We start from the raw sequence: 18,224 nt of genomic DNA on the forward strand, positions 1-18,224 counted from the left end.
ATAATTGCCTTTTCCCACCCACAGGTTTTGCACTGTTTGCTGTTGGTAACATCCTTCAATGTAATGTGCAACACTAATCTTTGTCTGATTCCATATGCCCAGAAATGGCAAGACAGCCCAGCAAACATGACTAAAGCAGTTTCTTGGCTTTCTGTCAATCACCATAGGTTGATGAAGGTTCTTAAGGATTTTTCCTCTCAGTTAATATTTCTTTAGCTACAGTGCAGTTCCTGCCAGTCCAAATTCATGCTACTTCCAAAGGATGTGAACCAATTTCCCAATAACCTTTACCCCTGTTATTGAAGCAGGTATCTTAAATATAGTAGCAGAGAATAAACAAACAAACTTAAAGTGATCCTTTTGTAATTTTTACTATAGCATTTATGCAAATGCACACAAAAATACAGAATTCTTTTGTTTCATTTTTAAAAAATGCTAGAACTTGGCTAGTATGCATTCATAAGAGCTATTGCAATCATATTTTGCATTATTAACAATACTGGATTACATACCAAGCTCCCAGCAGCAAGATAAATATCATAGGGAAAAAGCACTTTCTAGAGTTTGTTATCAACATGCGAGAACTGCAATCTGCAATCCTGTCTCACTGTCCAATCTCACAGAGTCTCCTGGTTTATCTGAAAACTACAAGAGTAGTTTTCATTCATACATGAAATATGGCATGCTAACACAGTACGGGAGGTACTCCTTTGCCCTCTGAAAGCCTCCAGAAATTTTCCTTTTTACAGTTATACTTTTCACGCTTGGTCAGATTTTTAAGTACTGCACAGCATTGTGGCTACTCAGGTTTCTTGAATCCAGGACTACTGAGAGGCATTGGTTCAGGTCAGCTTCAGGACAATTTCATAGGCAATTACATTTCTGCTTTAAGAGCTGGCATTGAACTGTCAGGCAAATAAAAAAGCATGTGTCATGCTCAAGGAAACACTAGTCCATGTCCAGAAGAAATGTAGAATGCATCAAGTTATCACCATAAAAATTAAATGATCCAGCCTGGTAAGATAACAGATTTCCTTTTCTTTAGCAATGAGCCAATTCTGGAAAAAAATTACAACTGGGAAAAGTAAGGCAGTGACTTGGCATCAGGATGAGCAGTCTAAAGATAGAAGGCAGTTCTCATGGGACCTTGTGATACTCAGCTACATTCACAACTCTGCTGGGCCCTCTCCTAAGCTCAGTGCATCTGAGAGCTGTGCTTTTCTCTTACTCCCAGCAGTGAGGGATAATCCATTTGAACAGCTATCTAGCAGGAAGAAACCTATGAGATAGGCTAGAAAATGAGACAAACTTGTGATTGTGATGGCCATCATAGAGTGAAATCCACTGCAACAGGAATTCCATGTGAAATGGAATGATGATTATTTCTTTCTCCAGTCTCTGTTCACAGTGCAAGCCAAAGTAATAATTTTGTTTCTGTGATGAAAATTATCTGGCTAGTAAGTTACAACACTTTTTAAAAAGGGATAAATTGAAAATCTTGTAAAATTCTACCTTGGTGTTAGAAAGTCCAAGGCACTCTAAAACACATCCTCTCGAGGCAATAGTTAAATTCTAGGAAGTTTTAACAAATTCCTCCGTCCTTTGCTGACAAAATAAAATGAAAGATTATTTAGCTGGCTAAGGTCATAAAATTTTACTAAGTCTTTTCAACTCTGCCTACAATGACATCTACTTCTTCTAGTAATGCAATTATTGTTAATGGGCTTTCTGATACTAAGAAAGAAAACCAATTTTAGCTGCAGTGGAATTGTAGTCATTTAAAACATTAAATTCATCCATCCACATTAACAGTGACATGAGACATTTTAGTTTTTCATTAATAACATTACATGAGCATTTTCAAAATTCTTTCACACCCTATATATTTTTACGATACATAAAGACAAGAGTAGCTATTGAAGTATCCAACTTCTACCATTACCTCATGGCAAAAAGATATTTCTCTAGAAAGATGGTAAGAGATTTTCTTAACAATCAGGTAGAAGGTGTATGTGATGATAGGCTGTGTCAATTGTTATTTTATTTCTGGAGCATTTCAAGGGTAAAAATCTGAAGTACTTATCCAACCTTCCCAAACAGCCACACCTGTGGGAACACTTGGGGCAAGTTCTCAGTTACAATCATCACCCACAGTGGTCAATCTTTAATGGAAACAAAAGCTTGAATTGCTGGCTACAGCTGAGCCCACAGAATAAAAGATTCCTCTGCTGGGTTTAACAGCACTCTTGTTAGGAAATCTGTTTTTTGATAATATTCTCAAAAAATACTGTTAAGAATTTTGCAAAAAACCAAAACCTGTACTTATTTAGCAGCATATTCACACAAATTTAAAGATATTTTTTTAAATACCCAGTTAATCAATGGACAGAAAATATCAGATCATCCACCCATACATCTGAAGAACTTGTATTGAAAAAATTCATTGCAATGAGTGACTCATGATGAATTGTACTCCATGCTGGACAAGTAAAAACTGTATTTATTATAATAATTATTATTGCTAAAGCCATGTTGTCCTCACTCTGATTTTAAAATCCCTCATGTCCTGCATTTAAAAGAGCTGAATTTAGTTGTCAGATTTCAAAAGATCAAAATAAAGTCAAAGAAGCCTTTGGAAATGTTGGCATTTTAGTATACCTAATAAAAGAACTAATTCCTGTACATATATGCTTCAGCAAGTATCATCAACGTATCAAGTGCTTACGCATCTCTTTTCCCATTCAAACTTGCAATAAAATCTTCTACTGACTTCAGTGAGGGAAGTAAGAGCAATCCAGCCTAATGTACTGAAAATCTTGTTGGTAATTTCCAAACAGTTTAACAGAAAGAGTGTCCGTGGTGCCTACATATTACTGCATATTATCATTTGGTTCATTTCACTGGTGACATAGAAGAGACTACACTGTGTTGAGCTGCAGCTGACATTTAGATGCTGCTTTTAAACCATATAAGATTTCTTATTTTAAAGTAAACTTTTAAAGTTTGGGGAAAAAAATAATGCTGTGAATTAAATTAATTTTACCGTCAGTTTCTGCCCCATAAAACATTTTTAAAGACTTTATTTCAGATGGAAACGAGACTGTATCATTCATTCATGGGCAATACTTTGGCTCCATGTGCATTTATGTAAGTAAGAAGAATTTTGGACCTCCTTTCTATTACATCAATAAGCTTTTCAATTCCTTTTCTTCCTCCTTGGGTCTCCCAGTATATTTTGTCAAGGAACAAAGACTGGAGTAACTTCTCACGTAAATGCTGGCCCCTCAGAACAGAAACTGCAGATGCAGGGAATCTGGAAAAGTACAAAGAAATACATCAGTTTTTGCCATCACTCTGAATTGCAGTATTTATGTTGTGGTTTAGCAATCAATTGTACAAATATACGCTGCAACTCAGCAAAGGAAGTCCATGCATGCTTCATATGTATGTTAATTGTATCTTTTACAGCTGTGGGCTACTCATACATTTTTAGATACATCTTGTCAATGTCTTGAGCCAATGATATCTATTCCAGTAGCTTAGTGTCTCATACTCAAACTGGGAAGAAATTATAAATCCTTTTACAAAATTAATAATTTAAAACTTACTCATTAATTCCTTGTAGTATTTTGAAGTCAAGATTGTCCTCATTTCTGTCAAAGAAGCCCTTATTGTCTATAAAGGCCAAGTGCCTTTGGTCATGCCGTCTCTGAACTATGTGTGTCAGGTCAACAGCATCCTGATCATTGCATTTCAGCTTCAGTCCTTGCTGCATGCAGAAATCCTCCTTGAGAGGTTTGAATCCACAACAGTTTCTGTCTAGTCGATTATAGATCTAAAACAAAGCACAGCACAGTGCCAAGTGAAAACAATACCAGAGGACCTGGGGCAAAGTATCACTGTAAGACATTGCTCTCTAACCCAGCTGACAGGAAAGCAACCTCAGGGCAAGTGTAACTAAAGACAGTAAAACAGCATTGAAGTGAAACTGGTCCTCATACCTCAGGTACTGCTAAAAGCAATTTCTCAGACTATATATTTTATCCATTTTATAGCCATGATCTGTAATGTCAGTAGAAATTATTTAGAAATAATGGAACAATACCACTGTGTAACTGGAATAACAGGATGGTGAATACAATTCAATTCTATTTTCTTTGTCAGAAGTTTTGGGGTTTTTTTAACGTTTTCTCTGCTGGAGAACAATAGAAATAGCACAGCCGGACACACACAGAGGATCTTCATTTTGTGGGATCTATTAGGCTAACAGTATGCAAAATAACTGAAAAGACTAGTGAGGGGCACAATGAACCATCAAAGGCTATAAAACGTAAGAACAGTATATTTATAATCACAGAGCGGCCTCCCTGTGGCATATGTTTTCATGACATGATGGTTTAGACTATTTTTTCCCATGCAAAATCTCCATTATTCATCACAAGCACTCAGCTGGAAAGAATACATAAATCTGGCCTAACTTTGGTGGTGTAAATGTTAGGCATCTCCTCTGACTTGGTCGTTTCTGTTCCCTTTCATAAACAATGACAAGAACAAGGCACATCCAGAGCAATGGATGCCATTTTAGGATAACCATCTAGTAGGAAGGATAAATCACTCCTTGAAAGTGCTTCTACCCCTTGAGAGTAGAAGAGAATAAATATTCAACATTGCTACAGCCTTGAGCATATAAATAGGCCTGGATTGCCCTTAGAAGTCTTCCCTTGGACTTCCACATGTGCCACCTTTGCCCCTGGGCACAGGAGCCCCCTTTAATCTCAGGTAGCTCAGGCCTCCTCTGAGTCCTTAAGAGGAGGGGGTGTTTGGGGGTGTTTTGTGCTGCTTGTTCCTGGGTTGCTGTTGAGGTTTCTGCCTGTCAGTCTTGGAGCTGCCTTGTCTATGCCTGATGCTCACTGGGCTACAAATGGGGCCTGTGGCTTTCACCACCCTTCCTGTTGGCCTGCCTCTCCTGCTGCTGGCTCTTACCTGTCCTAGAGCTGCCTTTGGCTCCAGATCATCTTCCCAGAGAGCAAACCTGCTCCTGCTAGCAGTGTTTAGAGACTGGAAGTCTGGTCTGGTGCATCTAATATTTAATGAGTAGCTCATCACAGATCACTCATTTTTTCTCACTTGTCCTTTTTTTGTTTACTGTGAGCTCTTCAAACTGCTTTAAGCACAAAAGCATTACTGTTCACGCAAGCCTTCTAAAATTACAATTTTATTTTTTTAACATCCCAGCAAAATAAACTGCTAGGACCCCACCTGATGTAGAACTCTGTTGGATGTTGAAATGAAAAGGCCACCTCTAACCAAATGAAAGTCTGAGAAATTCTTTGTTTTGATTTTGGAGTTTTTTATACATAGTTCTTTTTGTAGTTGTATTGCTGACAGTGTTTGTTTCCAAATATCAAAATCCTGAGGAAAGGAACTGACTTCTCTTCCTCTTTCTCCTGTCATGAGCAGCATTCATTATCTGAAGGCTATAGAGCCCCTATTGCTTTCAGTGTTCTCTCTCCTGGGATCTCTTATTCAATCCATCCAAAAGTAAAAAAGTAAAGCAGAGTGCCTCTAGAAGGACTCCTTTGATGTACAGACCCCATTCCTTTGCATTTCTCTACATGTATTAAGTAGCCAGGAAGATCTTGTTCTTACAGACAGCCTCTTCATGACATCTTGCACAATTTCAGTGCTAAGCCATAATGATGGAACACTCTGGAATTGATGCATATAGTTTAGCAGAATTTTCTGTCATACATTTATATTCATAAGAAGTCCATACCCCCAAAATTAAAGAATCCATTTTGCTTGAGTTCTTGAAGGAGGTAAGTAAAGGTCAACTATAAGCATTTTATATCCTGCTCCTATGTTTTGCAGCATTTAAAACAGATTAGGAAGATCTATTAGAGGTGCCACACCTATTTTTCTGAGGGAATTATGCTTAATAGAGAATACTTTATACCAGTATTCTTTATTTCTGAATGACTCATGAAGCACAGATTTTTTTTTTTAATACAGAACCCTTTCTTGGGGTTTTTTTTGTTTGTTTTCAAGTTTTCATATTCTGCTGCTGATAAACTTTGAGAGCATGCAGATAGAACTGTAGTCTTTAAGAACTATGACAGTCACTTTCACTCACTTTCTGAAATGCATGTTCTTGTCTGGTAGCAACTGGAGATATAAATCCCTCTGATACCAGCTATTAGTACAACAGTAATTTGTCTCCTGTCATGTGAAGTTCAACCCTGTTGTATCTTATTTTAACCAACCATTCCTTCTGAATAACAGAAAAGCAGATTTATCATTCATCAGTTTCTGCTCTACTCCTTCTTTACAAAGTCACTGTCTAGGGGTATTTTTTTTTATAAAAAAGAAAAATTATCCACTACAACTGTTACCTTGCTCCAGATTGCAGCTCACCAAAACCACTTCAGTCACCTCTTGGGGCTGGGGAGGTGCAGGAAGGACCACAGAGTAAACAGAGATTTACAGTTGTGAACACAGTCAAGATCTCTGTTTGGAGAAACAAGGAGTGAAGGAGAAACAGTATGCCTGCCTCAAGGTGAAATAAATCAAGGCAAAAAGCCTTTGCTTTCTCTTTAAAAAGAAACGAGTCAGTTAGGCTTCCTGCCTGATTATAAGCTGCATTTTGGATATTTTAATAATAAGAAATAACCAGAAATAATGTCAAACTAAGCAAATACCTCTGTTTCCCATTTTAAAAAAATAAATACATTAAAATCACTTTTTCTAAAAATCCTATGTTTTCTCGCATGACTTATGAGGCAAATAAGTCAGTAAACATTTTACCTGCAAGAGAAAATCAAAGAGTGCCATCTTGGACCACTCATGATGATGGATTTCAGTACAGCCCCATTCAGCTTTGGGAACTTTACCATTCTGCCAGCATTTATTCTTCAAAAGCTGCTGATATTGTCCCCATGTTAACCTCACTGAAGAATGGGTACTATTATCTGTTGGACTCAGTGAGGAATCCCAGAGAATAACAGGACAGGCTTGACCACCTGAAAAAAGGAAAAAAATATCATCATTATAGTCCAATACTGTCAGTTTTATTTGATTGTTCTTTAGACAATGACTAAGCATTAGTAATTGTACCAATTTACAGATCTGGCAGGAGAACCAGCCAGGGACTAATATCTTGACATTGTTTGATTAATGTGGTCTTTTCCTACATCCATAACCAGCCACCACAGGAATGAAAGCATAGGCATAAATGCCTTCAATATAATGAAGACTTCTTTGTTTGAAGCAGGAGATTAATGTACAAAAGCATGAACTAAACCAAACTGATATAAAGTTTCTAGGTAGGTTAAAAGCCTGCAATGCCACTGTGAATCAAGTGTAATTTCCCTCTGATTCCAGTGAACTGCTGATTTTCAAGAGCTGGAAACTTATGCCAAAGGGGTTTTCTTTGCATAATGGACATAGAGACACCACAAATCCTATACTCAAAGTGGATTCATTTTGTTATTTTTAGTATTTTAAACCTATAATGTATGACTCCACAGCTCTGAAAGGATATATGAGAATACTAGAGAGTGTGATCTTATCATGAATAAACAACTTGACAAGTTTGGGAGTTTTTACCTAGATGCGAGATTTGCTTTGTATAGCGGATATTTTAGCCAAATTCTTTAGTTCTTCTGTGTAAAGAATATTCTTCTCTTCCACGAAGCTAAGACAGAGGACTTCTCTTTGGTGAATTCTAGCATTCAGCTTCACCGTGAGAATAAACCTTGTCAAATTCAAAATTAGCTTTTCCAGTATAAGAACTGTTAAATATATTTCACACAGGATCAAGGAACAGACATATCTATCTTATTAGGAAACTCTCCTTTTATTCCTGATGCAATGCTCTTGCTGCTTAAACTGCTAAGGACCCATGACTGACCATGGCTTGTACACATTAAGACAAATACTTTATATTTTGGGGTGTGTAGACAGAAGATCAAAATATGTGTTAGTACAGAGAGGAAGAACCATTTAACTGCAAAGCTTAACTGCTGTTTGCTAAAAAGTTTTGGAACACATATAAAGCTTTAAAAATTATTCATATTCATCTTGAAGTTCATTGAACTTAGTCTACACTATTGCACAATTTATTGCATGGTTAAGTGCAGCCTAAATTGTCTCTTTATCTTCCATGTGTCCATAGTGACAGAGACAGATCTGCAAAAAAGCTTTTAGAAACACATGAAGGCAAGAGGTCCAGTCCACCTTCAGAAGCAAACCAGACAGAAAATAGCCCATGGAAAACAGGTATCAGTGCCAACAGCAAGGTAAAAGCTGCCAATGTCAATGCTCCACTTGTAAGCACCCAGGACTGTGAAAAACAATCTCCATACAGCTGAATCAAAAAGTAACTTGCTCAAAGGATGCTGACTGTAAAACAACAGGTAAGAAATTATCTTCACCTTTACCTAGCACTGAAACATGCAAAGTTGCATCTCCCATTCACCAAACAAGCATGACAGACCAGCCTGGCATGCAATCCAGCCCAAGAGAAAAGCCAACTCCTTTCCAAACCAGAATGCACCTGATCTTTCTGCCCTGGCTTGCACATACAAGGTAGCCTTTCCAAAGCCAAGCCAACCCAACAACCCACCGCCTCTTTAACCTCCCTTCCAGTTGCCCAGTGTTTCCTTAGAAACACAGAATGTGTCATTCCATTAGGAACATCAATTGTTATTTCTTTATGATCAGTATTACCTTTATTAGCACCATTAGCACCATATTCTCCTCCACTGAAAAAATGAGCTGAGCACTTCTGAAAATCAGGCTTCTCATCTACAGAGGTGCCTGAGTAAGTATTTAGGTAACTTATTTGGGAAATCCTACCCATTCCTCCAGCTCTCACTCTGGCTCTATCACCTGCATTGTAGATGACTTTTCCCAAGTTAGGTCAGCTATGGGTCAGGCTTCTTTTCCAAGAAAGTTGGAGAAAATCTATCTATGCATTGGAAATTCTCACTTAAAAAAAACACAGCTTTCCTCAGGACCAAATCAAAAAAAAACCACAGCTTTCCTCAGGACCAAATCTGATGTATTTTTATATCTCCAGTAACAACTTACGTAACTATTTATCAATTCCTCCACAAATCAAATGCATAAACAGTTTTCTAAGAAAACAAACATCTCCTGTCTACCCAAAAAGAACATGATAAACAATAGTAATATAAATACTTGAAAACTATGAATAATATCATGCCAGTTTCCATTAAGATACAAAAACATTTTTAAAAGGCTAAGGTTAAATACAGGAAATGTTTGCATTTCAAAGGAAATGGGAGCAGAAAAGATGATCTAAAAAAAAATCATTCAACTCTGTAATATAAATTGGATTACAGGAATATGAAACAGCAGCTTCAGAAAAGTGCTGTGACTCAAATTTTTGACACTTGCAGGAAAAGCATGAAGATGCTGAATTAAAGCAGATAAGGGGTCTGATTCATAGTTGCATAAATTGGCATGACCGCAATGAAATCAGTGGAGCTTTTCTGATTCAAGCCTCATGAGGAAGGGGCTGAAATTACCTGAACAGTGAAGAGAGCAACAACCACAAATGGGAAGGGTATGTGCTTCTTTCCTAGTCAGCTTTACATATTAACACAGAGAGGTACTGCTTTTCCATTGCTGCAGCTACACTGCACTGAATTTCACACAGAGCTGTTTGGCTTCATTTTATTTTTATCTGCCATTTTAGGTCTATATATCTACTTAACTATCCAAAGGAGATCTTCAAAATTGTATGGGAAAGATTTTTGAAAACTCATGCTGAAACCATCTTCCTTGTAATTCATACACATTTTTGAATATCAAAAAGTTTGTAAAAATGTCTTAGCTAAGTTGAATAAGCTAACACAGATGAACACAGGCATCATCTTATATTTCCACACCCCACATCACTTTGAAAATAAACTGCATGCTTCTCATGTGGTTAGAAATCACTTTTAGCTCTTGCAAACATTACTCTCATTTTGTGCTCTGACTTACAGCACTTTTTCTAACTTCATAGAAAGAATTTTCAAACATGCCCAGTAGATAACACTAAAACCAGAAAATCTTTCATGTGGTAGTTAAAGCCCTTTCTCAAACTCACCATTGTTCACTGTAGGGCAGTACATCTCACCACTGCCATATCTGCAAGAAGAGTTTAAATGTCCATGTATTAGAAAGAAAGGATTTAGTGTGGAAAATGAGAGGAACCAGTATACAGAGCACGATTTTGAAAGTTTTTTACAGAAAATATAAGAAACAGAAGCAGAAAGCAGAGAGAAGTTGGGCCATTTATTTTTCTTTCTTTCCTATGCACCTCATTGCAATGTTCTGTCCTGTGCTCATATGGATGTCAGTATTAAGGAATGCATGAAATGTGCATTAGTTGCTCTCTAAACTAAGGACTGCATTATTGCTTGTACATGAACTCCTCTACCCAACAGAATACTGGAAATATGCCTCTCTTTGAGAGGTACAGCACTATGTATTTTAGAATACTCAGAATGCATAAAGCAGTGTTAAGTTTTTATTCTTTGCCTTGATATTGGTGATTCATACTGCATAATTTTTGATGGGATGGCAAGAGCAGGCTGATAGGACAGGGTATAACACAGAAAAAACTAGGACACCTTTTATGATCATGCAGAGGCCAGTAAAACAAAGCAAGTGCAACCAATGGAGCTATCATACCATTCATGTCTTTGCATTAAACCAACTATTAATGGTGTTACTCAAAGGAAGAGTTTCTTGTATGTTTGGGGAGAGAAAAAGAGGTTCTGGACAAACAGTGGCTTGAGTACACCAGTGCATATTATTCTCAGTTTAGTCAGACTCAAGAAAACCAGAGAGGAAGAGAAGTAGCTGTCAGCCTGCAGTAGTTCAGTCCCTCAGCGAGTGGTGCAACAACACTGCATAGCAACAGCTATTGTATCAAAAGCTGAACAAAGAGCCCAGCCTCGCTACTACTATCCAGGGAGCCAGAGCACTATCCTTACAGCTGTCAGCTGAGACACAGAAGCCAGCCTGCCCCAGCCCACGAACTCCAGCTGCAGCTCAAGCCTAACCAATACTGCCACCATCCCGACCCACAAATGCAGTTGCTGAGCTGGAGGCCATACATGCAGGCATTTGACTTGGCTCCTGTGCAAAGGTCATTAACGTAGGGCTGTGACACCAAGCAAGGTCACTTATGTCTCTTCTATTCCTCAGGTTAAGGTTATGAAATAATGAAATTTCTTAGTGCTTTAGTATTAATGTGACCATCCAAAACTCAGACACACTCAGAAGGGTCATCCTTCATTTATTCCACAATAGACACAATTTTATTATTATTTCTTGGTGTTTTACAGGCTGCTTCTTTTTGTATAGGTGTTTGGAAAAATTTTTCACATCTCATAGGTAGCGGTGGATGTAACAAATGACTGTTTGTGTATGCACAAAATCATGTTCTTTTAGACTGTTATGCCCAGCTCAAAAGGGCTTTTCCTACCTATACTACTCAGGCTTTTTACATTCAGTCAATTCATTGTAAAAGTATAAGAGAATTACCATACCTGATTTTTCCATCCAGGATGGATGATGGAAGAATCAGACAAGCCACAAAAAAATTCAGTTAACAATTAAAAGGATTTGCAATTAACTAGGGAAGGTGAGGGCAGCAGACAAGGAACTTGAATACAGTATTTTGCTAGACTTTAAAAAAAGTTAGTGGCAGGTCTGTGGGAATAAGGGAAATAGAACCTGTACAGGGATTTACTAAGCAGTTCTTTGAAACTGCTTTTGACAAAATGAATGACAGTTTTGAAAAGCCCATTTTTTAAGATTTTAATGCTACATCAAACATGTCTTGTTGGATCACATCACAGCTGAGGCAAGATAACGGGATGTGTCAGGGAGAGAGATACGTCATCCCAGAAATAGTGTACATTCATACACACTTGCACAGTCTCTAATCCTGCAATGCTTGCTTTCCCTTGTGAATAACTGATTCACACAAGCCACTCTGTAAAAAACTCCACAGAGCCTACCTATCTTAGCTTAAACACATATAGATCATTTAGATGAGCTATATGTTCATGTTATTTTTAAAAATTATATTTTTGCCCATTTTCCTAACACAAATATTTTCACATTATGCCAGACACAAGCACATAAAGAGCTCAAGTAGTTATTAAGCATCTGAGTTCCAGCATATTTCCAAGTTAAAGAAATCATGAGAGACAAGGTGCAGTTACTGTTCCAAATGTTCTGTTCAGCCTTTAGCTGGAAAAAATGAAGTGAGACCAAAATAGTGTTATTTCTCTTCCCATCACCTAGCAACACTCCTCTTGCAATAGGAACTTAGCCAGTTATGAGGAAAAGAAAATTAGAGGGCAGAATGAGACACTCTGTCCCAGACAGTCCAAAACATACTGTAAGGTGACAGACAGTGAGCAACACAATGCAGAATTAGCCTAATAGGAGTTTTCCAAGGTTTGCAGTCTGTCATCTCTGCAGCCACACTGTGCAGAGTTCCCCCAACAGAACTACCTTAATGCCTTATGACAGCTCAATAGCAATAGATCTTGTTCCTAAAAATAAAATAGGAATAATGTATCTTCCATGCCCTGCAAGTATGAATAATATTCAGAAGCCTCCACACTGTTGTTCCTAGACATTCATTCCCATTGCTGTACAGGCTGCCAAAGGGATACAGAGCAGGAAGACGCTGGAGATCACAAGGGTGTCCTCCTGCTGTCAGACTTTAGAAAATTATTCTAGCATTACTTTTCTTTTTAAGAAATGCAGACTGATATAAAAATATTTGTATAAGCTGATTCCAAAGCAAGAAATGAACAGCAAAAACACAACTAGCTACTTTTGCAATGATTCACTAGAATGCAACATAGTCCTTCTGGATTTGCGACGGCACAAAAATAGGACTTATGCTGAAGACATATTTAAGGAGGTAGCAATCTTAAAGCAGACTTCTAACTCACATTACATGTCTGAATGCTACCTTTAATTTCACTAAAGGTTGAAAATCAAATTTTTAATTGGAAACTCTATACTAATCATGTAACAGGCATATTAAGATATTTTCTATATGTTTCTTTGGGTAACATATAGATGTGTGTAGTGAACCTCAAAATGTACAGTAGAATTCACTGAAATGTAGTTTGTTTGGGTTTTAACTACCAGAGGAAAGGGAAGCACTTTTAAAAAAAATTTCAGTTCCCAAGGGGATTAGTGCTGTGAAAGAAGATTCAAGCTTCTGCAGACAGGTTCCCTACCTCTCTGAGTAGATTATCTGACCCCATTCCTACAACCTGAGAGATAAATTTTTGTGACAAGTTCCAACAGTATTTTAGTAAAGTTGATTCTGAAAGATGTGGAGTTTATTTTAAAAAATCAGAAATAACTATCAAATCACAGAGATTTTGCAATCTCCTTCACCAGTTTCACTTCAGGCAGTCTGTACAATGTCATGCAATCTACAGACTTCACTTTCTTTTTTCTTATTCCAGACTCATGTGAGGAAACTGTTACTGCCCTCTAACTCTGTGATATTTGATGCAAACTTTGGGGTATTCATGCTTTGGACAGGAAAACTGCACTGCAGAAGTTCACACAGACACTGGCTTTACTTCCCTGTAACAACAGGGTTAGTTCTCGGGCTCACAGGAGTTAAAGGGGGTGGCTGCTGCTGCCCCATGGCTAATGCTGAGCAGGAAGGAAACCTCTGCACCCCAACTGCAAGCTGAAAACCACACAAATGTGTTACCTTGGAAGAACTCTGATCTCCTGCTTACAGAAGGTAAGCTCCTGTTTAGCCCCAAGATCCTGTCCAAATGAAAGGCAAACACCTCACTCATGTCGAGAGGTCTTTTGACAATTCCACAGTGTCCTTGACTACAAGCAGTTCCCGTAGTGCTGGGACCTCTTGCAAATACTACCAGGACTGCTTTGTGTGAAGGTACTTCTTGAATGCTCTCTATGGGAGAGTCTGCCAGCATGCGCATGTTTAGGATGTCATCTTTGCTCATCCATGAGGGAGGGCTCTCGCTGTAAATCCTGATATTGCTTTCCTCAGGCTGGAGCTGTGCCTTCACAGCTCCAGAAATCTTCCCAGGTATCTGGTGACCTCTCTCCTTGATACCCATTCCTTTATGCCTGCGTTCATCCAGTTGGTACTTTCTTGCCTCCAGGGCAATCGCTTCTCCGACTGCAGCATGTGTGCCTGCAGCATGTGTGGCCCGCCCTGGCTGTTGGGCAAAGGCCTCTTTCCAACCCATAGAAGTGGCTTTTGGAAAGTGCTGCCCATAGGACAAAGGGATTGCATTTTTCTTCCTGCGCTTTGGCTTCACTGTGCCTCTGATGTTGGCAGGCTTGCTGCGCTTGGACCGCAGGGTGATATAAACTACATTGGGTAGCAGCAAGGTCCCATTGTTACCAAGCTGGGGCTCCTGGAAATTGGGTGGTGACAGGGTGCCATCCAGTGGGATGCCCAGAAAAGGAGTTTGAGCTGCATCTTGGAGATTCCTGGAACTGATCTTTTGATGTCCTCCTTTGTGCGGCGGTAAAACATGACCCACTTGGCTGACAAGGAACCCCAGGTAGATCACACAGGCAGTCCCCACTAGCAGATTCCTCCTTGTCCTCGGGCGCCTGCAAGTCCAGAGCCTCAGCACTCGTGAGGGCCAAAAGCAGGAAATAAACAAGTTTTTGATTTTACTTGGCTGATCAAAAGGGGTCATTTCTCTAGTGAATCCATATGATGAAAACAGCATAAAGTCTTCTGTACATTCCAGCCAGGATGATGATGCATGATTTCCCTTCCCCAATTTCTATTTCTCCTTTTCCAAGTAGTTTCCAGCATGGGTGATGGACAGAGGCTACTGATATGCCTGGGAAAGTGGTTAGCACTAAGGATGCTGACACTCCACCTTCTCAGACTGTTAAATTCTTATCCGCCAGCACAGAGGAAGTGATTGGCTTCAGAGAATGAATGGAGCCAGCTGCGTAAGCAGAGTTTACTGACTTGTAGTCTAAAAGATCTATGTATCTTCTTTGCAAACTGCAAAAAGAAAATAGTAGCATTTCCTTTCATTACTCACAAACAGCATCTGTGCCACTATATTTTTCAGAGAAAAGATGTTCTGCATGAGACAGTATACATGTAGGAATTTGTCAGGGTACATCTTTTACTTCCTCATTACAGTATAAATTGAGCACCCAAACCTGTATCAAATACAGGCTCAATTTTCAATCTCGGCTGGATGTATTCCAGCATTAGAAGAAATGCTTTTCAAACCCAGATCACTATCTTTTTCTTACAAGTCAAAGTCTTCACTAAGCCTCATGTTATGGAAATGCTGTAAATGATCCAAATATAAACCAGTGACTAGTAGTTAAATATGTACTTATTCACAAATATAAAAAGATATTAACAGTGCCGAATTTCCCTAGGTGACTATGAATATAGTTCCTGTAATTCATAAACACATATTAAAATTGAAAGATGGTTAATACTCTTCACTTTTGAGAAGCCATAAAAAGAATCTAGCTATAGTTTCTTTAATAAAATTACAGTGTCTTATATATCCTTTCCAAGAAACAAAGAAGCACACACTGCATATATATTGCTATAAAAATAAAATTTCTTACCTATTCAGCTTGACACATCCTTTGTTCTGGCAAACTCCTTAGGTTAATAAAAGTAACTGAGTAAAAGCTGGCATCTAGAACATATTTCACTTTTAAGTATGGTTCACATTTAGGTATTTCATTGCAAGCTAAGAACTGTTGAGAAGCTAACTTTACTGAAAGGTGCTTGCATACGAACTGCTGTAAACTTACGTGAACCTCACTTTACAGAAAAAAAACAAACCAAACAACCCCACACACAAAACCACAGCAACTTCTATTTTAAATTCTGCAATGAAAAGTCCTGTGAAATATGTGCCTTTCAAAGTGCATTCCATCTATTTCTAACTCCTGAGGGCCCTCTAGTGCACTGCATGCAAATGTACTGAAGAAATTCCCTTTCCTCCATTTATTTTTTTGGGGGGTTTTTTGAGTTTGAAATACCACCCACTCCCTGGATTTTAGAACTTTTGGTAATCATATATTGTTGAGATGACAAGTGAAAAAACAGCTTAAAAATGGTATTAATCTGGTATTTAACAGCTCAGGAGTGTCTCCTATTTGCTCTTTCTGGAGTGAGGCATAGCATAGTCCCTGTACAGCTGGAAAAGATGGGGCAGACAGAAGTTAAGGGCAAACCTCTGACAGCTGACTCCTTTCCTAGTCTAAGTATAAAATAATAAAATGTATCTGTTCACTGTAATTCAAAGAATGGAGATATTCTATTCTATTGTGTAGCTAATATTACAGGAAAATAGACAGTTATGTTCGTTGATGTTTCATATTGGTCAAATATGAATTTGTAAAACTTTGTGAGTGTATTTCTTTTTTGCACAAGCCATCACTTATCCTTACTTTTTGTCTAAATATGTACTGTCAAGTTAAAATTTCAGTATCCATGCCCATTACCAGTAAAAGAGCCTTCCTGTCACCTGTTTTTTCCAAATCTGAGCTTTTTAAGGAATTAGGATTGTAAGAAGTTTCTTCATCCACTTCAGTTCTTCTCTCTTTCCCTTTTTTAGTTCAGATTTGACTGATGGGACATATCCCAAATAAAGAGAATTTATTCCAAAAGCTCCAGACAAGTTGCTTGAGTTGGAAATGCATAACACTGCAACAGTTGTTTTCAAATACCCAATTCCTCCAAGTGAGCAGCACCTGTATATTAGAAACAAGCAGCACCAAAGCACTGTACCTTCCAGTTACTAACAGCTCTCTTCTGCTATTTCTCTGAAATTCTCTGTAATCTACATAATCTTTCTACTGCTACTCTTTAAAGATTATCTGGAGGAAATTATAAAAGGATATAAAGAGTCGTTCTTCACTTCTCATTTCATTTGTTGCCTTGAAATTGTAATGTGGTGTACTCACTGATACACAGTGTGGACTGCTGGTGTTTCTTGAGGCTTTCTAAATGTGATAATAGCAATGGAATTTCCTTTATTTCTCATGTTCAGAAGAGAGAACTCAAGTACTGGTATGTTCTTTGGAATGGATGGTGGCAGAAAATCAACTAAATAGAATATAGTATCTTGTTAGTTTAACAAGATGTTTGCCTCTAATTTTGGATTTTTAAAAGGCAAAGTATCAAGTGACAGGTGTACAGTTCCAGTGCCCAAGCAGATACCATAAAATAAGGAAGGCTGAAACTGCTATGGAGTTAGCTGGGAAAAAAACTATTTGATTGTGTTTCACAACAAAGAAAATGGGTTTTGTTTAGGAGGGTACTATTCTTTTTTCTGGAATCATTCTAACCCAAAGCTGCAGCAAAGCACTAAAGGGCACCACTAAGCTGAAACAGTACTTCCTCTGTGGTCACAAAGTATTTAAGACAAATTTTCAGAACAGCAGTTGTTGTCTGACCAAATTCTGGCCTACATTATTTCACTTTGCTACCTACAGCTAGCCTGCAATGTCTGTCAGATTTTGTAATATTGCCATCTGCATCCCCTTCATACCCATATTTCATGGCCAGTATTGTACCTTCCCAAGGTCAGGAATATAAAATCTCATATAGGAAAATAGCAATGAATTGAAGAGGGGAATTAAAGAATTTTCTAGTCCTTCACAGACCTAGGTACAGTTTTTAAATGTGAATGAATAGCTGAATTAGCTATTTTCAAATATTTTCTTTTTTTTCTTTCCTTTTTTACTTTCCTTTTTTGTTTTGCTTTTTGTTTAACTTTGAAATTCACCTCTATCTCCACCTGCATTTGAAGAGGTTTTCTGCTGGTGCTGGACAAACTGCAGAATCTAAAGCAGCTGTTGGCCTGCGCTGCTCCTAGCAGGAGGTCTCTGGCCAATTTGCAGACAGGTGGAGTGTGCCAGTGCCCACCAGTCACAACGCCCTGCATCTTGACTTCTCTTTATCCCTGAGCACCTGAAAGGATGTGGTTACAGACTATGCTCCTTAATGCGTGTGCTCTTGCTTTCTATGTGCAGGCACTTAAATGTAAAAGGTTAATATTTTTCCTACCACTTTTTTTCTGAATAAAATAACACAACATATATACTTGTACCGCCTTTGGAATTTTTTTTTTTCTGCGGGCTGCCTTTGTGATTATGGTATGGAATATTATTTCTCT

The 18,224-nt window shown here is 38.2% G+C and overlaps 1 protein-coding gene across 1 annotated transcript; it reads right to left on the bottom strand.

The window, feature by feature from the left end:
- Positions 1 to 3,105: 3,105 nt before the first annotated feature.
- On the bottom strand, positions 3,106 to 14,783 carry GASK1B (golgi associated kinase 1B). Its single transcript, XM_062493723.1, has 4 exons — positions 13,778 to 14,783; positions 6,805 to 7,019; positions 3,609 to 3,835; positions 3,106 to 3,313 (listed from the first exon to the last, which is right to left on the bottom strand). The coding sequence occupies exons 1-4, from the start codon at positions 14,781 to 14,783 to the stop codon at positions 3,106 to 3,108; spliced, it is 1,656 nt and encodes a 551-aa protein (XP_062349707.1).
- Between the last annotated feature and the right edge of the window lie 3,441 nt (positions 14,784 to 18,224).

The sequence above is a fragment of the Cinclus cinclus genome, chromosome 5 (genome assembly GCF_963662255.1).
Source record: "Cinclus cinclus chromosome 5, bCinCin1.1, whole genome shotgun sequence".
Lineage (NCBI taxonomy): Eukaryota > Metazoa > Chordata > Aves > Passeriformes > Cinclidae > Cinclus > Cinclus cinclus.